Here is a 19,448-nt window from a genome sequence, read left to right on the forward strand (position 1 = left end):
GAACAGCAGTCATGGAAGAGTGGAATGATTTGGATTGTAAATGTCCTTCAGATGATCCCATTCCACTCCCTGCCCTGTCCAAGCTGGCTTTGGATACTCCCAGGGGCACCCACTGCTTCTCTGGGCACCCTGAGCCTCACCACCCTCACAGGGAGGAGATTCTTCCTAAATTTACCATTAGTCAACAACTTAATTCACCATCGGTGGAAAGAGGGACGAGGATGTAATTTTGTCAGTATTGAATAAAGCTTTCAAGGCAAACCCTGTCCAGGAGCCAGTCTGGTTAAGGCAAAGGCAGGAAAATGCCATTATTTATACCCCAACATGATACTCCACCCCTACTAGCAGCACATCTTGCTCTCTGTTGAGCCCTTGCAGTCACAGCTGGGGAAAGCAGCCAGATCCTTGCACAGATGGGTACCTGCAGGCGAACCCAACCCTTTTGGTGTTCTGGCACCACCAGAGCCCCATAAGCAGGATGCTTTATCCATATAGCCCCTAAGGGACTCAATCCAACTCCCTTTTTGGCTTTCTGAGGGATCCAAAGCCTTTCAGAAACCAGGGAAATGAGCTCAGTTCTCCACCAGCGAAGCCCCCAAGGATGGATGACTGCCAAAGGTTCTCCTGTGAGTGCCAGAAGGCTCCTACTCCACATCTAAGGCCTCTTACCCAGGTGAGGTTTTAGAATTTCTTGATTCAGGTGATGAACTGATTAACATCAACCCCAGGCCAAGTGTTTTAACCTTTGCAGGTGACACCTGAGTTACAGTGACAAGACCAGGGTGATGTGAAGTCCAACATGAGTTAAAACTAGGGATGCCTTTGGAGAAAAAGCTCCTTTGAAATCTGCTCCACAGGTTTATCCTGAGCTCCCTCTAATGTACTCACCAGAGGTCGGGGAATGGGTTTTTGAGGCTTCTTTGAGCCCAGTTTTTTCATGGCATTGTAGTACTTCTTTTGTTCTTCTGTCATGAAAATATCTTGACCTCCAAAGTAAAGGGGCAAAAGGAAAACTGGTTACAATCAGCTCATGAACCAGAAGGGAAAGGAGTAAACCCCAGCTCAGGTGAGACCTGCCAGGTGAGAGGCTGGTGGCAGCTACTTTAGACAGAAATAACTCACACTAACCCAGGGTGCACTGATCTTGATTAAAAATGACTGGTTTTCCTATAAATGAAATTTATAGGAAATTAAAATTTCTTATAAACGGAAATTTATAGGCTTCAGTGCACTGCCTCCTTCCCCATCCCTCTCTCCCCTCTGTGGTGAGCAGCTGTGAGGGCATTTCCAGGAGCTGCACCTTGCAAATCTATCCCAAATTATAGCTCCAGCCCCTCAGTTTGTATTGTACTTTAAGGGGACAATGATAGAAACTCAAGCTTACAACTTTTTTTTTGAGGAAAAGCAGGATATGAGACAGAGACAGTGGCAAGGAGAACATCTTGCTTCTAGTCTGTATTTTAGTCAAGGCATAAAAAACCCCAAAATGCATGAAAATCTATGGAAAATGTTTAATCTGGCTGTAGTTAAAACCAAGCCTTGGGGTGCACGTTGTGCTCAGCCGTTCCTAGGAGGCACCAAGAGGTCCACAGCTCTAAAAAAGGACCTTTGTGCCCCAAAATGATTTTATTTTGTTTATTTTGTAGAGAAAGCCACCAGCCTGAAGAGCCAACAGTCCTGGAACAGGCCTGAGCTGGAATCAGCAAACACAGATCACTTATCTTTTTCTTTTGTTGATTGAAGTTGTCGATGATGACACCAATGAACAAGTTCAGGGTAAAAAAGGAGCCAAAGATGATGAAAATAACAAAATAGATGTACATGTAAATGTTGTCCTCATACTTGGGCTGCTCTTCTTGCTGAAGGGGAGATAAGAAGAACAACAAATGACATTTCAAAGATATCATCTAAACACAGGTAAAATGAGATTGGTTGTGTTTCCAAACTATCAAAGATCAGAAACCAGAAGAACATTTTTACTTTCCTGGCACAGCCATACTTGTTTCAAACCTGCATTCAGTGCAGAACAAGAAAATCTATCTAAAAATATAAATTTTACGTTTCATATAAAACCAAGAGAACAGAAGGGGCGAAAAAAAATGAAAGCAAAAAAGGAGGTCATGGTATTTGCATGACTCCAGCATGCAAGAACCAGAATCCAACCCAGACATAATTCCACAACTGGATTCACCCTAATGCTCAGATTTCCATACAGACGTAAGATCCATGGCTAATTTCTCCCCATAATTTATTCTAATGATTAAATCTATAACTTCACTGTATTTCTACTCCTATTTTTATGGTTTTTTCTATTTGTTTTTTCCTATTTTTGTTTTACTTCTATTCCTATTTTTTTCCTACTTCTATTTTTTTGTTCTACTTCAACTCCAGTTGGAGTAGAACAAAAAAACCAACCAGAAGAACCTGCCCTTTTTGGGATTTTCTTCAGCATCTTTTAACTCATCACACCCCCAGAGCAAATGAAACAATCCCAGCATTGAATACTTGCTACAAACACAACTCTACAACTTTTACTCTCAATTTTGGCAAAGCAAAAGAGCAGATAGAAATAAGGGGAGGGGAGTTTTGCAGGTTACCTTTCTGGAATCTACAGCCGCATACATGATGTCCATCCAGCCCTTGAATGTAGCCTGGCAGAGAAAACACAGAGACAGAAGTCACGCCAGCTCTGTCAGAGACTCCCTGGCACTCTTCATGGCCCTGTATAATGAACTTTAATATTATTTCAATACTTCTCTTTTCATTTAATCTAAATTACAGAAATCAAGCTCAAGAGGTTAAACCTCATGAGGTTCAAGCAGGCTGAGGGTGAGTGGGGGACTTGGGGCCCCTTGGACCCATAAATTAGGAAAGAGAAGAAATATAAAATGGCAAATTCATTCCAGCCCCAACCCAACTGGATGCTGGATTTCAGACAGAGGGAAGCACATAAAATGCGCCAGGAGCATTTTGCATTTCCAGCCTCTCAGGTTGGGGTGGTTTAGGGGGAGACACAGCTCCAGCCCCTCAGTTACGGGTATTTTAAAGGGACAACGGTAGAAACCCAAACTTACAACTTGCAGCAGAGCCAGATATCCTGCCCCAACGTTGTCAAAGTTAATTTTCACGTTCTTCCATCGGATCTCCGTGGAGTTGGGTGGCATCAGAGCCTCGCAGTCTGTCTTGTTGTTAACAACATCTATCTCAAAGCGATGCTCAGCTGTTTCATTAAAGCAGTAATGATATTTCCCGGCAAACAGGTTAACCCCCATAATGCTGAAAATCAGCCAGAAGATAAGGCAGACCAACAAGACATTCATAATGGAAGGGATAGCGCCAACCAAGGCATTGACAACCACCTGTGTTGGAAGGGGTGGGAAAAAGTTTCAGTATAAAACACGAGGCAGGAGACAGCAAGCAAAAGTACAGCTGTTTTCGGGGGGGAATGGGGAGGCCACTGACATGTTGGGGGTTGATCCGTGAAGAAATTGGCAGTGAATTTGTTGCAAGCTTCAAATTCTGCTTCAAAGGCACCCGGGGAAGGGGTGCCTTTGTGTTTTCAAAATATGTGTTTATATTATTATGTGTATTATATTAGATTATATATTGCATATTATATATTGTATACATAATATATAATACTTATATATTTCAAAATAATTTCTGTTTTCAACCCACGGATTTATGGAGTTTGGACTTTTTGTTCTTCAACAAAACAATTATCTTCTGTCATTTTAATGGTCCAAAGGCAGAGGGGGGCTCCGACTGTCATAACAAACAGGCTCCTGATGGAATTTTCTCAGAGCCAAGTGTGAGGACATTTTAGCTCATGGATTCCAGAGGTTTTCCCAGCCAGTAGCCCCTCCAGCCATTCCCCACGTTCAAACAAGGCTGTTTTCACTCAGGGCCTGGTCCTGCTCCCTGCATGGGGTCAGGACCAAGCCCAGCATCACTGTGGTCACACTAAAGCACGGACTAACACCAAGATCATACTGTGGACTAAGCAAGGCCAGTCGTGTAGTCCCAGGCAGAGAGCTGAGCATGCAGCCTGGCAGGCTCACCAGCACACAAAAGCCATGTTCCCTCCTCCAAAGGGCAGCAAACGCGCAGGAATGAGAATGGGTTTTGTCAGAGCTCATCTCTTCCTAATTTTAGCCTTTCACAGTTTGGGAGCACCATGTCCCTAAGCATCCCTGGCCAACACACGGCCAAGTGTAAGCTTTTAATAGAGACAGGTCAGCAGGATATTAAATCTTTTATTATGATCTCCTAATTTAGATTCCTTTAATAGATGAACATCATCTAAACTATTGTTACCCTTTTGCCTTAGTTTTGAAAGGCAACTCAGCCACACACGGGGACTTGGGAGGCCCCAAGGGTGGAACATTGGCCACACCTTGTCCTGGTCCTTCTCCCCTTGTTGGAAGCCACTACCACCCGAGGCCACTACAGCAGCTCGTGGCTACCTCGGACAGGGCTTGGGAGTTCTGGGCTGCTGGGAGGTGTTCAGGGGGTGGGACTGGGTGGGCTTTAAGGTCCCTCCCAATCCAAACCAGTCAGAGACAAAGGAATGCAGGAAAATTAAAGATGGAACTCTGGAACAGATGGTAAACCTTCTGTTCCAGCTAAATGATGTCAGGAGTTCATCCCTACACACAGGAAGGCACAGGTGAGAGCCCCAAAAGGCTGCAGGTGGCTGCCTTTGCTCTCACTCTCCCTTCATCTCAACAGGATGCTCAGCTGCTGGACCAGCAGGACTTTTTGGGTCACATCCTCCTACGAATACATTGATTTATTCCTGCTACCACATGAAGCAAAAAAAGGGAAATATCCTCCTGAAATATGGTTATTTATGGTTCATTAAATCTACAGAGCTTGCCAAAAGGAGTGAAAGAAGGAACATGGCTTTTGTGTGCAGACTGACAAGAACACATGCATGTCTCACAGCATCACTATCAAACTCCCTGACCGAGCTCAGAGCAGAGCAAGCTCCTGGAAATGCAGATTGCTATGGAGGAGAGAAAAGCAAAGAACTACAGTTTTAGTCTCCTTTGCAAAGGCATTTCAGATCTCTGAAATTGGTCTGGTTGGAGGGGTAGTGACACTTGTCTCCAAAACAAAGATAATTTGGTCTAGGGAGCTGACAGGGCTGCAGTTGCAACTATCAATTTTTCCGTGGTGAAAATCCCCCACTTGAAGCACGAGAATTTCTTAACTGTACATCAGAAATCTTCTCCCCAGCATGGCTTAAAACCAGCTTTTAGTTTCTCCAGGTTTAGTGCTAGGTCTGTTCTTTGTGATCAGACTTCTGGGTGGGACTCAAACCCAGCTCCACCTTTGTGTCAATGGAAATTTTTCTTCCTTTGTGCCTCTGCTAAGGATTCAAGTATAGAATTAAACTCATGACACAAAGAAATAACAGCAGGAGAAGGTCTTAGAGAGGAAACACCTCCCTTGGATTTGGCGCTCACGTATTTCTGTTACTTCCCAAGGAGTTTGAGGAGCCCTCATCAGCTCCTCTTGGGCTGGATTTTGGGCTCAGTTAAGCTGCAAAGATCAGGAGGATCCAGGTGGAATTGCTCCACTCAGACCCTGAAGTAAAACTGACTGCTATTCCCTTCACTTATTATTTAAAATATGTGATTTTTTTTCTCTGGTTATGAGCTAACTAGGATTTAGCACAAAACCCCACATTCTTGTTCTAAGAGCACCTGGGAAATTCATTGATACGAAATACCCTTTCTCTCATTTTTTTACTATACAATTTTTCTTTTGCATGTTCTTAGGAGACTCTTTCAAGCCCAAACGGGGAAAAAAAGCACCAAAATGTCAGAATATTAGTGGCAAAGCAGCCAGACACTGCAATAATTGAGACACCCAAGGGAGTGGTGCCAGCACCAATTCAAGCTTGTTAAGTTCAATGCTTTGCTTGCACTTTGTTCTGGTTCCACAGTGACAGGACAGGGACCAAAAAAGCATGGAAAAAAGGAAGGGGACAGAAAGGAAAAGCTTCACTACCAGACAAGGCTGCCAGTCACCACCAGACTGGACTGAGAACAACAAGGTGCAACAAGAGGAATGAAACCAAAGTTTTCAAAGAGCTGAGCTCCCCCCAGTCCCTTCCTGCAGTGACCCATGAGAGGCAGCAGCCTTTTCCACCTGGTAACTTTTTTAAAAACCCCCTCTCAGACAGAAACTTTCAATCCAATTCCACCAACAGCCAACACCTGGGGACCCTGAGGTGGTTCCAATTCTGCTTCTTTGCACCTGGTGATTCTCCCTAGGTAAAAAAAAAGTTACAGCTGAGAAGCCCCTCGGATGCTCGAGGTCAAAGCCAGGCCAAATGAGAACAGCCAAGTGTCGACATCGGCTACAAATGGGTGGTTTGGGCCAGTATTAATGTAATGAGGCAGCTGATGCATCTCCCTTTGTTAGAGGGGAGGGTGCAGCGGTGGGCAGGGTGAGGGTACATCCACGTAGAGGTGATCAAGTCAGCAGCTGCATCATGATTCTGTTTGGAATTTTCTTTCCACCAGTTTTGATCAGTTCTAGCATGCTTTTAAAATAAAATGCTCCACGGGCATGCAGAAGGATCAGCTGCTAATGGCATCTTACCCTCATCCCCTCAAATCGGGACAACGCTCTTAAAGGCCTCAAGGCTCTTAGTGTCCTAAGGGATTTTATGGCACCTAGTTCCGAGTAGCCCAGGGCATTAGCTATAAGGCTGACTAAAGAGACCTACACAGAAAATAGAAAAAAAATAGAAAAAGAAACCAGAAAAAAACAAGAAAAAAAAAAAGAAAAAAAAAAGAAAAAATAAAGACAACGAAACAAAACAAAACAAAACAAAACAAAAACCACAAAAAAAAAAAAAGAAAAAAAAAGAAAAAAAGAAAAAAAAGGTTCCAGACTGTTAGATTGGATCCCCTAGCCCTGATTGCCCAGCCCAGGAGCCACCTGGGCCTCCCCAAATACCGAAGCCATGACACCAGCTGCCTACTTCACTTGACTGAACCGACCTGGAAGGAAATAATGCAGTTGAGAAAAGACCAGAGGGGAGAGATCAGTGAAAGAGAGAGAGAGAGAGGCAGAGACACACACAGGAGAGGGGCTGTTGGAAGGAAGAGCCCAAACGATGACAAAAACCTTACCCTCGCCCTTTACCGGCTGCAGGGATCCCGGCGGCGCCCATGAAATTTAAGCCAGACAAATGTTAAAGGTACCTATGAGAAAGAATACAGATAAATACACACACTGCACACCTGGGCCAAGCTCTCCACAGCCACCGCGTCGTTCTGGGAATGCTGAGCCTCACCCCAGCTCCTCCTGCCTCACCACCCCAGCGTGGGGCAGATGTTCAACCAAATTGGTTTAAAATACATGATTTTCTCTCTGGTTATGAGCTAACTAGGATTTAGCACAAAACCCCACATTCTTGTTCTAAGAGCATCTGGGAAATTCATTGATACGAAATACCCTTTCTCTCATTTTTTTACTATGCTTTTTTTTTCTTTTGCATGTTCTTAGGAGACTCTTTCAAGCCCAAACGGGGGAAAAAAGCACCAAAATGTCAGAATATTAGTGGCAAAGCAGCCAGACACTGCAATAATTGAAACACCCAAGGGAGTGGTGCCAGTACCAATTCAAGCTTGTTAAGTTCAATGCTTTGCTTGTGCTTTTTAAACCAAATTGGTTTAAAACCAAATTTCCAAACTTCCAGGAGATTTGGTTTTAAACTAATTTTGGAGTGCTGATGAGTGGAAGGATATCACTGCCAGGGTAGGAAAACTTCCTTAAATGCCTCCCATGCAAAACCAGGACATTGGCACAAAGAGCAGCTCTGTTTTCTGCCTGCTCTGACAGTGATCCTGTTCTAGAACTGTTCAAATTCCTGTGCTGTACTACAGCATTTCTGATCCCTTTTCCAAGGCTTTTCCAACCAGCCCAGTACAGCCCAGTACCTCCCAGGGCTTCACCGCATGCTCCTGCAGCTGCTGAGGTTGGGACTGGGGAAAAACCAGGAAAAACTGTGGGAGATGGGGGGAAATGGGATAAAATGGGATTAGGATGAGGGAAATGGTCACCAAGCCTGAGGATTCCCAGGAATTGCTTCTCCCAAAGTTTTTTACACATCCCAAAACTAGAATCTCCAATTTTCCCCATTTTTTTCCAATCCCATCTCCAGAGTCCTCCTTTTTCCTCCATTCCAGGTGGTTTTTCCTCCATCTCAATCCTGTTTTCCTCTAATTTTTCCCAAGCCCAGCTCCACTTCCCCTCATTTTCCCTCATCCCAATCCTATTTTATTCCATTTCCCCCCATCCCACTCCCATTTCCCCCATTTTTCCCTGGTTTTCTCACAACCCCGACCCCAGCAGCCCTGACCTCAGGAGTGTGCAGTGAAGTACTGGGATGTACTGGGTTATACTGGGCAACCTGTCGAGCAGCCTGGAGTCAGATTTAGGCTCTAAAATTGAATTTTCAGAGATCCTTAAACCCACCAAGTCCAGACACAACCTGGCCACATGTAAACAGTTACAGACACAGCACAGCAGCTGCAACTATTCCCACTTTTTGCTACCATTTTCCCCATTTTTCTCTACCATCACACTTCAGACAGATAAGAAAGAGACGTGAACCCTTTTTAAGGAGAAAAAAAAAAAAAAAGACATCCATGTACAGCAACAAACAAAAAACTGCAGGAGCTCCTCCTGGAACAGGTGGGGGTTCAGGTGAATTCTCAGAATAGGACACTTCCAATATATCACTTTTTTACAGAAGAGAGAATAATAATTAGAATTAATAGAATTAATTAGAAGGATGATTCTTATTCCACATGTATTTCTGAGAAATATCAGATCTGGATTTTAAATGCATAAATGCGGGGGAAAATTGAGATTTCATCTTATTTGGGCATGTGGGTCATGTGCTTTTTCCATCTTCATAGGGAAGGTGGCCCTGTCCACATCAGGGGACTTGGAATGAGATGATTTTAAGGTTCCTTCCAACTCAAACCATTCCAGGATTCTACGGTATCTTCCCCAAAAATAAGTGGCCACAATAGATTGGGTTTTCCATCCCATTTTAAAATTCCACTACTTTGAACCATGCCAGGGATGTCCAAAGGTTCAAACAAAGCCTCCGCGAGGCAAAATCAGCTCAGCCAGGCCAGGGCAATGCTGGTATGTTAAAATCCTAAATATAAATATAATGAAATATAAAAATCCAGATGGATTTGGAGATGTGGTGTGTTTAAATAACACTGTAAATGTAACACTGGAAGTGTCCCATCCCTGGAAACTGCCCCTGGATCCCTGGAAGTGTCCAAGGCCAGGTTGGACAGAAACAACCGGGGATAGTTAAAGGTGTCCCTGCTCTGGCAGGGGTGGCACTGGATGAGTTTAAGGTTCCTTCCAGCCCAAACCATTCCATGATTCCACGAACAAAGAATTCTCATTTTCAGAGCTTTTCTCCTCAGGATAACACCTTACTCTTGAGCAGGACTCTAAGACCATGCCAGAAAAGGCTGTTTGAGATTTTAATAAATAATCTTTGAGGATTATTCCCTGAGGACATTCCAACAGAAGACACAGCAGGCACCGAGGTCGGACAAAGGGAATCCCAGATTGACTGAAAAGCAGAATCCTTCATTATTACCCAGTAAAAGTCTTCACAAACACACCCAGGAAGCTTTGGGGATGAGGAGGAGGGGAATTGGATAATGCTATAGCAACCTGCAAAATAACATCCAAGAGTGTTGTTAGGATGCAAAGGCTCATTCCCTGCTGCCCTGGCTCACTCCAGCCCCTTCCACGACATGCCACAAAATTTGGGTTAAAAAAACGCGATTCAACAGATACAGACAGGACACAAAGCATTGATGAGGTTTTGTTGAGGGCTATTTTGGCATCTCAAAGTCATATTTCTGATTTTTTAATCGGGGAAAAATGTGCAACTCTTCTGTCTGTGACCCAAGGGAAAACAGGAATTCTAAAGTTCCTAAAGCCCTGGGAATTCCAAATCCTTCTGCACTTGTTCCCTCACTGTTCCCTTCCTGCCTGGGAAGTTCCTGGTCTTTACGCCACTCCCAGATACATGGGAAGGAAATTAAACTTGTACCACATCTGCCTGTTAAACTGGAATTAAACTCATACTTTATCTTCAGGCAGTGAGAGAGATCCAGAAAATAAATCTATTTATTAACGGTTTATTTATTTATTTATTTATTTATTTTAAATTTCTTTTCTGTCAGAAAATAAAACTTAAAATGTACAGGTTGTGTCCAAGGAAAGCTGTTGAGGGGGGATCAGAGAGGAGTTTTTTAAAAACTGAAATTTAAAATTTCAATTTTCCTTCAGGAAATGGAGTTTGAGTCACTTCTGCCCCTAAATTCCAAGCATAGTTCCTTCCACCTACTCAGGAATATTTCCAGAGTGATAATGGTGCTGAACAGCAACTGAATCATACACAGAGTGTTCCAAAGGAGAAGCTTGGAAAAACTGGGAATTCTTTTTTAACATACTTGCTCTTGGGGCAATCACTAGAGCCACTGAAACCCACATGGATGTGATGAAACACTTTAAAACAATCCAAGCACTTGGGATTCTAAATTTCCTGGTTCTGAAATTTCCTATTGAATTACACCATTTTCTATCACTTTGGACAGCATAAGTTGTATTTATTTTAAATTCCCTCACTGTGCTTCAGAGCCAAATTCATAGCTAAAACTTCTCTCTATTGTCTTTTTTTTTTTTCCTCCAAATTCTACAATTTATTCTCTCTTTTTTGATTTCTCAGATTTATCCTCCCTCCCAAGACGTTCTGCAGGGGATTCCAGGGTGGATCTGTCCCTCACTCTACACTACTCTGAGCTTTTTGTTTCATATGATCCTGCTTTTTCTTTCCTGTTTCTTTTGATTACGCTGAATTTCACTGTGCAGAATGAGCTTTCCAAGGATTGAGATTCTCACAAATCCAGTGTTCAGAAGTGGGGTGGTGGGATGGGGAGGTTCTGCTGTCTCATCACCCCCTCATCATTAATAATGCAAGCAAATGATTATAGAGAATGCAACTCCCAGAAATACCCCCAAGGAATTCCACATCTGCACAGCTTTCACACTGGTAAACACCTCCAAGCACGGCCTAAAAATTCCATTTACAGCACAGCAAAAGAGCCAAGGGCTGGAAAATCCTCCTTGGTCCCTGCAGGGCAGAAATCCCACAGCTGCACAGAGGGCTGAAGGGTTTTCTCCTTGATTTGGGAACTCCCAGACATTGGGATTGTTAAATCTATGACCCAGTCAGGATTTGAGGAGGAAACATCCCAAGCAGAAGGAAGAGGAGAGGATACATACAGCCACGATGAGGAAATCCAACCAGCACCAGGCATTGGTGAAGAATTTCACAAATCCATAGGCACACCACTTCAGCAGCATCTCCAGGATGAAAATGTAAGTGAAGACCTTGTCTGCATACTCCAGGATGGTCCGGATGGTTTTCCTCTGCTCGATGTAAATATCCTCAAAAGCCTGAGAAATAACCAGGTGCAAGTGTCATTATATGGGATTTATTGCACAATTCAGGAGCTTCAAATGACATTGAGGTGAGTTCAACGTACAATGTTATAGATGAGCTAAATATACAGATGTATTAAAAACTATATATATTTTTATAGTTATAGATAAAATACATATACATTCAAAATACATATATTTTATTTATATATATAAATCAAATATAGAAAATTGATTTAGTTTCAGTCATGGGTTGGACTTCATGGTGTTGGAGGGCTTTTCCAACCTCAGTGATTCTGGGATTTTCTGATTCTGTGAAATCAGACATAGATACAGGCTGACTTTTCTCCAGATCCTCACATTTCTAGTCAAACTAGGATCAGAACCCAGATCTGAAGGCTTTGTTCTTAATTTAAACTGAACTAGGTAGGAATTCCCACAGTCTGCTTTTCCCCAAAATTTCCTGTATACAATCAGATGTCCCCAAGCCCAACACTTCTGAACTGCTGGGGTTTTACTTTTTTTATTTTTTTTTATTTTTTTTATTTTATTTTACTCACCAGTGCCCCACTGCTCAGGAGGATCATAAAGATGATGAAAGTCTCAAACCAATTGTGCTCCACAATTAGGAAACAAGTTTTCCTCAAGGTCCACCAAGACTTTCCCAACCCCTCCTCAATATTGACCTGACAACACTTGCAGCGCTGCATACAACCTGGAACAGGGACAGGGCACACCTTAACTCAGGAAACACAGGATTTAAGGTAAAAACACTAAATTCTCACTGTCTAGAAGCAGTTTTGATGTCACCAATATGAACCATGCTGAGCGAGTTAAAATTTTTGCATTCTTGAGGATTTTAGGGTTGTTTTGCTACTTCTGTGCCTGGGCACCAGAACTGACATCAATTTGGGAAGAGATCAGCTCGTTCTATTTGGTGAGATCCATGCTCTTGAGGAGACAAATGGAAAACTTGCTGATGAAATAACCTTGAACCATTTAAAGCATCTTTGCCATGGGAATTCCTGTAACGGATCGGCTCTCGAAAGACATCGAGGCCAGTTACAGGAAAGGAAAAGTACTCTGCTTCTGAGTACTTAAAGCATCAGCTGCACAAAAATCATCTTGTTCTACTACAGGTCATCTCTGATTCTTTAGAAATTCCCCCTCTGAGGGTGGGGAGGCTCTGGCAAAGGGTGCCCAGAGAAGCTGGGGCTGCCCCTGGATGCCAGGAAGTGTCCAAGGCCAGGCTGGATGGGGCTTGGAGCAATCTGGGATGGTGGGAGATGTCCCTGCCCATGGCAGGGGGTAAATTTGGATAAGTTAAAGGTCCCTTCCTACACAAACTATCGAATGACTTTGTGATTGATACCCTAGCAATGGCAGCTGCATCTCTGAGAGCTTCACTTTGCAAATTCTTCTGAATCAGTGCACCAGCATCCAAGGAAGGGCCTCGAGATAAGCTGAGAGCCAGCCCTGATCCAGGGCTGACCTAACCCTGAGGTGAGCCCACAGCAGACTGCTCCCCAGAACATCCCCAGAGCCTCTTCCTTCACTCCCTTCTCACCTTCTGTGAAACAGGCATCTGGGTCCAGGTACTCCTCTGGTGCCTCCACGGGCACTTCCTCCACTTCAGGCTTTATGTCGATGGTGCTGCCCTCAGAGGAGCTGGTCTCATCAAGTTTCTGCAGCACAAAACCCCAACCCAATCAATATCAAACATCAATCCCAAAAACCACCAAAATTCACAATGACTCAGCTGTTTGTTCACTACATTTGCTGTCATGGAAGTTGTTTCCTCACTTTAATCACTGAGATCCTGACCCAGCTTATGTCTCATGTTAACAGGACAGGCAGGATTAAATATTTACATTATGAAAGATGCCCCTGTCCATGGCTTGGCTGGTGTCCTGTCCTGGCTTGGAATTAGATGATCTTTAAGCTCCTTTCAACCCAGGCCATTCTATGATTATATATATATTTAACTGTGATTATATATATTTTTATATACAGATCTGTATTTATATTTTATATATATGTATTTATATTTTATTTATTTTATGTTTTATTTTACTATTATATTTATTTTACTATGCCTATAGTAAATACATATAGTGTGTATATATAGAATATATAAATATATGCTAATTACAAAAATAAATATAAACATATTGAATATTATAAATATATAGTATATATATTTATATAATCATTCTATGATTACATTTATCTCTTTTATGCATATTTTTATAACACAAGTATTTGCAGCCTTCTATAGAGCTACCAGTACAAGAAATTCTGTTTTGAGTGCAAAGACAACATCCCAACACAAACAAAAGTTGAGTGCTGGAACTACCCAGCTCTCCCTGCCCTCCCAGCGGGCTAAACACCCCGAGTGAATCTGGAGCCCTCCTCCCACCTCTTTGCTGCCATCAGGATCCGTGTCGCTGCTGAAATCCTCCGTGTTGAGGTTCTCGAAGTCGGACTCGCCCACGGCGATGGGGACGCGCACGGTGAGGTTGGGGTTGTTGATGAAGGACATGTGGTCCTCGTCGATGATGTATTTCTCCACGCTGCTCCCGATGCCGCTGGTGGTGCCATTGCCGTTCTTGAGGAAGTCGATGTCGCGGTTGATGTCGGCCCCGGTGTGGTTGGCAATGCAGTTCACCTTCTTGTCGTACAGCTCATCCAAGGGTTTCACCTCGTCGGCCTCTCTCTGCTTGAAGTGGGCCTGCATGAACTCCCTAACCTTGGCCTTGGTCCAGGCAATGCCCTTCTTGATGCGGATCACCGAGATCTGCAGGTTGTTCATCTCCCCGTCATCGTCCGTGGCTGCCAGGTTGTCTGCGCTGAAGGAGCTCAGCAACAGGGCCAAGAACAGGTTCAGCACCTGAAAGGGAAGAGCTGATGCTGGACTGACACACAAGGGGGGTATTCCCAAAGGTGAGCAGAGCTCTCAGTGCCCATGCCCTGCTGAAGGTGCAGAGCTGTCTCCAAACACCAGCTCCAGTGTCCCACAAACTCATCCAGGTGCCCAGGTTCCACGTATGACCCCCTGATGCTGCAAAGCTTTCCCTGAACAGGGAGACTCTGGTGCAGCTCTGAGGAGTCCCAGGGATCCAGGGCAGGTAAAGGGGTCCCTGGATCGAGCCTCTTGCAGGATCCGGACTGCAGATGTCAGAGAGGGATTTAATCCTCACAGGACTTAAATTCAGCCTTACTGATTTAGTCCCATCTCTGCCTCAAAGAAAATGGGGAAAATCTTGGCATTTTGAGTGATCATTCCCAGCTCTACTTCCTCATCCACATTTAGTGACCATCCCCAAGACTTATTTTATCAAAACCCTTTGGCAAGACAGGACCTCTCAAAGAGAGCTCACAACTACTTTGAAGAATTGCGACTGTTCATGTGACTTCATTCTTGCTCACACTTTCCTCCACAGACTTTTCTTCATGAAATTTAAGGCCAGAAGGAAGCATCATGATCTAGTCCAACCTCCCACACAACAGGCCGTGCAGTTTCACAGCCCATTCCTGCACACAACAGCACCTCATGACTGAGCCAGTGGGCAGGTTTTAGAAGAAACCTCCATTCCTCATTTTAACACTTCAGGACCTTCCCCTGTGCACCAAATTATTTTGTTTTCTGGCAACTAAAATGCCAGTTTTTGCTCCTTTTAGCTTCTTTTTCCCCTCAGGTCAGGTCTGTGCACTTGGAGTGAGGCTTTCAGACTTTCAAGCTTTTCTTGTAAAATGCTTCATTTACAGGTGACTGTTTAAGGTCCTCATCAAGCAAAAAAACATCTTTAACATTGTGCTACCAAAATCTACTATTGATTGATCAAAGGCCAAAGGGACGGCCACAGAGCAGGAACAGACTCACAAACCATCACTCCCTCATCCTGGGGGTCTCCCCAAGTCCTACCCCACCCAGAGGCAACCAAGAAAGCCCATCAGTAACCATTTACTGACCACTAAATTTCCGATGACCATGACCATCATGAAGACAATCAAGCACATGGCCTGTCCTGCCACTTCCATACAATCCCACATGGTCTCAATCCACTCCCCACACAACACACGGAAGACAATAAGGAAGGAGTGGAAGAAATCGTGCATGTGCCAGCGGGGTAGCTCACACTCCGGATTGATCTTGCAGACACACTCCTTGTAGCTTTTGCCAAAGAGCTGCATTCCCACCACGGCGAAGATGAACACGATGATGGCCAGCACCAAGGTCAAATTCCCCAAGGCACCCACTGAGTTACCAATGATTTTTATCAGCATGTTCAGAGTGGGCCAGGACTTGGCCAGTTTGAAGACTCTCAGCTACAAAAAAAAAAAACAAAAAACAAAAAAACCAGACAAATCTTAAGCAAAGAAAAAATAAAGCAGAACTTCCTAAACGACAACCATCTTGTGCTTTACGTGAAGGTAAGTCCATCCTTCTGCTACTGAGGTTACAGGGAGCAGAGGATGCTTAACCTTTCTGGAAATTCAGGCTTGTGTATTTTGTACTTAGTTATTCCCCACATGCTGATCTCCCTTCCCAAAGGAAAAGTGACCCTTCCCTACCCAAATGCAACAAGCTGCTGCTTAGATCTCGTAAAGAGCAGTCCTGAAGAAAGAGGAGACCATAAAAAATGGTACCAGTCAATCTCTGTCCTCCCCAAATCCAGAAAAAAGTGATCTTCCCTTGTCCTATGGGAAAAATGGGAAAAATCCCTTATGTGAGGGGAATTGCTTGAACTGCATTAGGGAAGGGATAGGTTGGATATTGGGAAAAAGTTCTTCCTCTGGTTGGGCACTGAGCAGGGTCCCCAGGGAATGGTCACTGCCCCAGGGCTGCCACAGCTCAAAGGATTTTTGGACAACACTCCCAGGGATGCCCAGGGTGGGACTGTCGTGGTGTCTGTGCAGAGCCAGGAGCTGCACTGGATGATCCTTGTGGGTCCCTTCCAACTATGGACACTCCATGATTCTGTGATTCTAAGTTTTGTGGTAGCTCCACAATAATAACATTGAAAAAGAGCTGGAATTTGGAATACCAATCGGAAAGATCGCAGCACGGAAAGTCCCTCCACATCTGCCAGGCTCAGCTCCATTAAACTCAGGGAGACAATAAATCCATCAAAGATGTTCCAGCCTTCTTGAAAATAATAGTATGGATCCATTGCAATGAGCTTCAGGAACATTTCTGCTGTGAAAATCCCAGTGAAAACCTGGAATGGGGAGGAGAGACAGACAAAGAACAGGCAAGGACTCATTTTTGGCTTATTTTCTGATCTTCAGGCTAAGACTCGATGATGCAATTGATTCTAAGTCCAAGCCCACATCAATACTCCAGGCATCCCAGCAGAAGCAGACCTGTGGGGAGTATCTTGCGGATTTCCTTACCAGATTTCCCACAGAGAGCACGTGCTCAAACTCGGGGGTCATGGGGTGGTGCTCCATGGCCATGAACAACGTGTTCAGCACGATGCAGATGGTGATGGCCAAGTCAACAAAAGGATCCATGACAATTAAGTTCACAATCTCCTTCAGTTTCATCCAGTATGGGTGGCATTCCCAGATCAGGAAGGTATTGGCAAATTTGTACCAGCAAGGGGGACACTTCCTCTGGGACTCTTCCAGCTCTGCAGGTACAAAACAAAACAGAGTTCAGGCTTCATCTCTGAGGCTGACAAATTACAAAACTGTGAACTTTGTGAAAATGGCCACGGAGGTGACACGAGAGAAGAGTTGGGTCAAGTTTGTGGCCAGGCTGGACATCGGGAAGAAATTCTTCACGGAGAAGGTGGTCAGACTTTGGAAGGGGTGTCCAGGGAGGTTTGGCATCCCCATCCCTGGAGGTGTACAAGGAATGACAGGATGTGGCACTCAGTGCTCTGGCCTGGGTGACAAGGTGGAGATTGGTCACAGGTTAGACCCAATGATCTTGGAGATCTTTCCCAACCTCCAGGATTCTTGGATTCTGGGATTTCATGATTTTACTGAGCCCCATGACTTTTCCTCTGTCCCTACACAACACCTGCACCAAGTCACCAGAACTGCAGTTCTAACCCTGTGCCTCAGCTCCACCAGGATGATCCAATGCAAGTTATTCCAAATGGAGGGCTATATTTAACTCAGAACTGATCAAGGTAAAGCAGTTAAAACCAAAGTTACAGATTCCAAACTGCATTTGCTGCCAGTTTTTAAATAACTGAGATGAATTCTGTGCTGAACACAGACATGGTCTAAAAGAGGAAAGAGGTGACATAATGCTGCAAAGGATTTTCAACAGGAATAACCTGATTAAGACTAACTACATCCATTTACAGAAATCAAACACAGAAATGCTGCGTCCATATTTTTTTTTCTTTTTTACACTGGCTTATCTCAAGTGCTTAGGAAAAAAAATACAAATGAGGAGCTGCCCCCATTTGTTGACTTGCTGGTTCCAGTCAGGCCGTGCAGCTGTGCATCCTCACCTTTTTTTTTTATGGGAAGGGAAAGGACCACTGAGCTCTCCTTCCCATTGGTTCTCTGGTTGCTTAGTATTTAGTTGCCTTGGAATTTCTTAAGTTAAAAAGAGGCCTGTGGCACTGGAGCCCGTAGGCGTTTGCGCAGGAGGGGAGCGGCAGCAAAACCTTGCTCTAAGTATATTTAGTTTTCCTACAATTTTATTGCAGGAAACAGCAGGAATTTGAGATCATCAACCGCATGTGGCTGCTGTTCATGAATTCTTGCTGGCTCCTGCATGACATATGGGGAAATCTCATCTCCATGTGCTGTCCATTCCAGAATTCCCACCAGCCAACAGCCCCTTTCTCTTCTGACAGCTGTCACATTGCAGCTCCCAGTGCAGCTCCAATCCTTCTCTCCCACGGCCTGGAGCAAAGGAAGGTCTCTCCAGTGCCTGGAGATGACAGAACATCCAGACCTGACACTGCCTTACTCCTCTGATCTCCACACTGCATTCTCTTCATCATAAAGTTACAACTCTTTGTTGCCTTTACCTCCATCTCTATGCAAGTTGGATGCCAAAACCAAGTAAAATAAAGTCTATTAATTTTTTCTTTATTAATAAAGATCCAAAAGGAACAGATTTAGGCAAAACCATGCATGAATATGTACTGCTTTAAAGCAGGGGGAGCTGAATTGAACTAGACCAGGTTGTTCCACGCCTTGTCCAACCTGACCCTGGACACTTCCAGGAATGGGGCAATTTTTCTGGGCTACCCCACTCCCACAGGGAAGAATTCCTTACCAATATCCCATCCAACTCTACCCTTTGCCAGTGGGAAGCCATTTCCTGTGTCCTGTCCCTCCAGCCCTTTGTCCACAGTCTGTCTCCAGCTCTTTTGGAGCCCCTTTAGGCACTGGAAGGGGGTCAAGGATGTCGCTGGGGCCCCATCCTCTAATCCCCAAATCACACCTACCCTCAACAAGGGTGTTGGTCAACCCAGTCATGACACTGTTGGTCCGATCCTTCCTTCCATAGGATGCATTCACCTGATCCATTGAGACCAAGAGCGACCCACCAGGCTTCTTTCTAATTTCAATCTCAGTGGTACCCTGAAAAATTCAGATGGTGATTAATACAGACTCGAGTCTTCTCTCTTACCCACTCTCAGCCCAGAAATGCAGCACTTAGTCTGCATTTCCATATTCTGTATTTTCTACATTCTATGTATCTCTCTGTCCTTCCCACCTTCCTACAATATGCAAGTGGTCCAACCAAAACTCAAGCCCTTTTTTCTTTGGACCAGTGCTCTGTAGCCTCAGACAAATTATGGAGACTGCATGTAATTAGAAATGTTTTCTAAAATACAATGTCATTAATTCTCTATACTAGAACCAAACAGACAGGCATGCTGGTCAGACCATGCTGATCAGACCACGCTGACCAGACCTTACTGGTCAGACCAGATCACACTGGTCAGACCATGCTG

At 44.2% G+C, this 19,448-nt stretch overlaps 1 protein-coding gene across 1 annotated transcript in view; it reads right to left on the reverse strand.

The window, feature by feature from the left end:
• The window catches only part of SCN8A (sodium voltage-gated channel alpha subunit 8), a 57,073-nt gene that overhangs the window by 7,724 nt on the left and 29,901 nt on the right, over positions 1–19,448 (reverse strand). The window contains exons 13-25 of the mRNA XM_059872023.1: positions 18,936–19,071; positions 16,909–17,147; positions 16,560–16,733; positions 15,484–15,840; positions 13,931–14,401; positions 13,079–13,196; positions 12,072–12,226; positions 11,353–11,526; positions 6,616–6,738; positions 3,075–3,359; positions 2,598–2,651; positions 1,722–1,859; positions 889–993 (exon numbers count right to left, since the gene is read on the reverse strand). Of these exons, the coding sequence (XP_059728006.1) occupies positions 889–993; positions 1,722–1,859; positions 2,598–2,651; positions 3,075–3,359; positions 6,616–6,738; positions 11,353–11,526; positions 12,072–12,226; positions 13,079–13,196; positions 13,931–14,401; positions 15,484–15,840; positions 16,560–16,733; positions 16,909–17,147; positions 18,936–19,071 (2,529 nt within the window). The remainder of the gene's footprint in view (positions 1–888; positions 994–1,721; positions 1,860–2,597; positions 2,652–3,074; positions 3,360–6,615; positions 6,739–11,352; positions 11,527–12,071; positions 12,227–13,078; positions 13,197–13,930; positions 14,402–15,483; positions 15,841–16,559; positions 16,734–16,908; positions 17,148–18,935; positions 19,072–19,448) is intronic.

Source organism: Haemorhous mexicanus, chromosome 33 (genome assembly GCF_027477595.1).
Source record: "Haemorhous mexicanus isolate bHaeMex1 chromosome 33, bHaeMex1.pri, whole genome shotgun sequence".
In the NCBI taxonomy this organism is placed as follows: Eukaryota; Metazoa; Chordata; class Aves; order Passeriformes; family Fringillidae; genus Haemorhous; species Haemorhous mexicanus.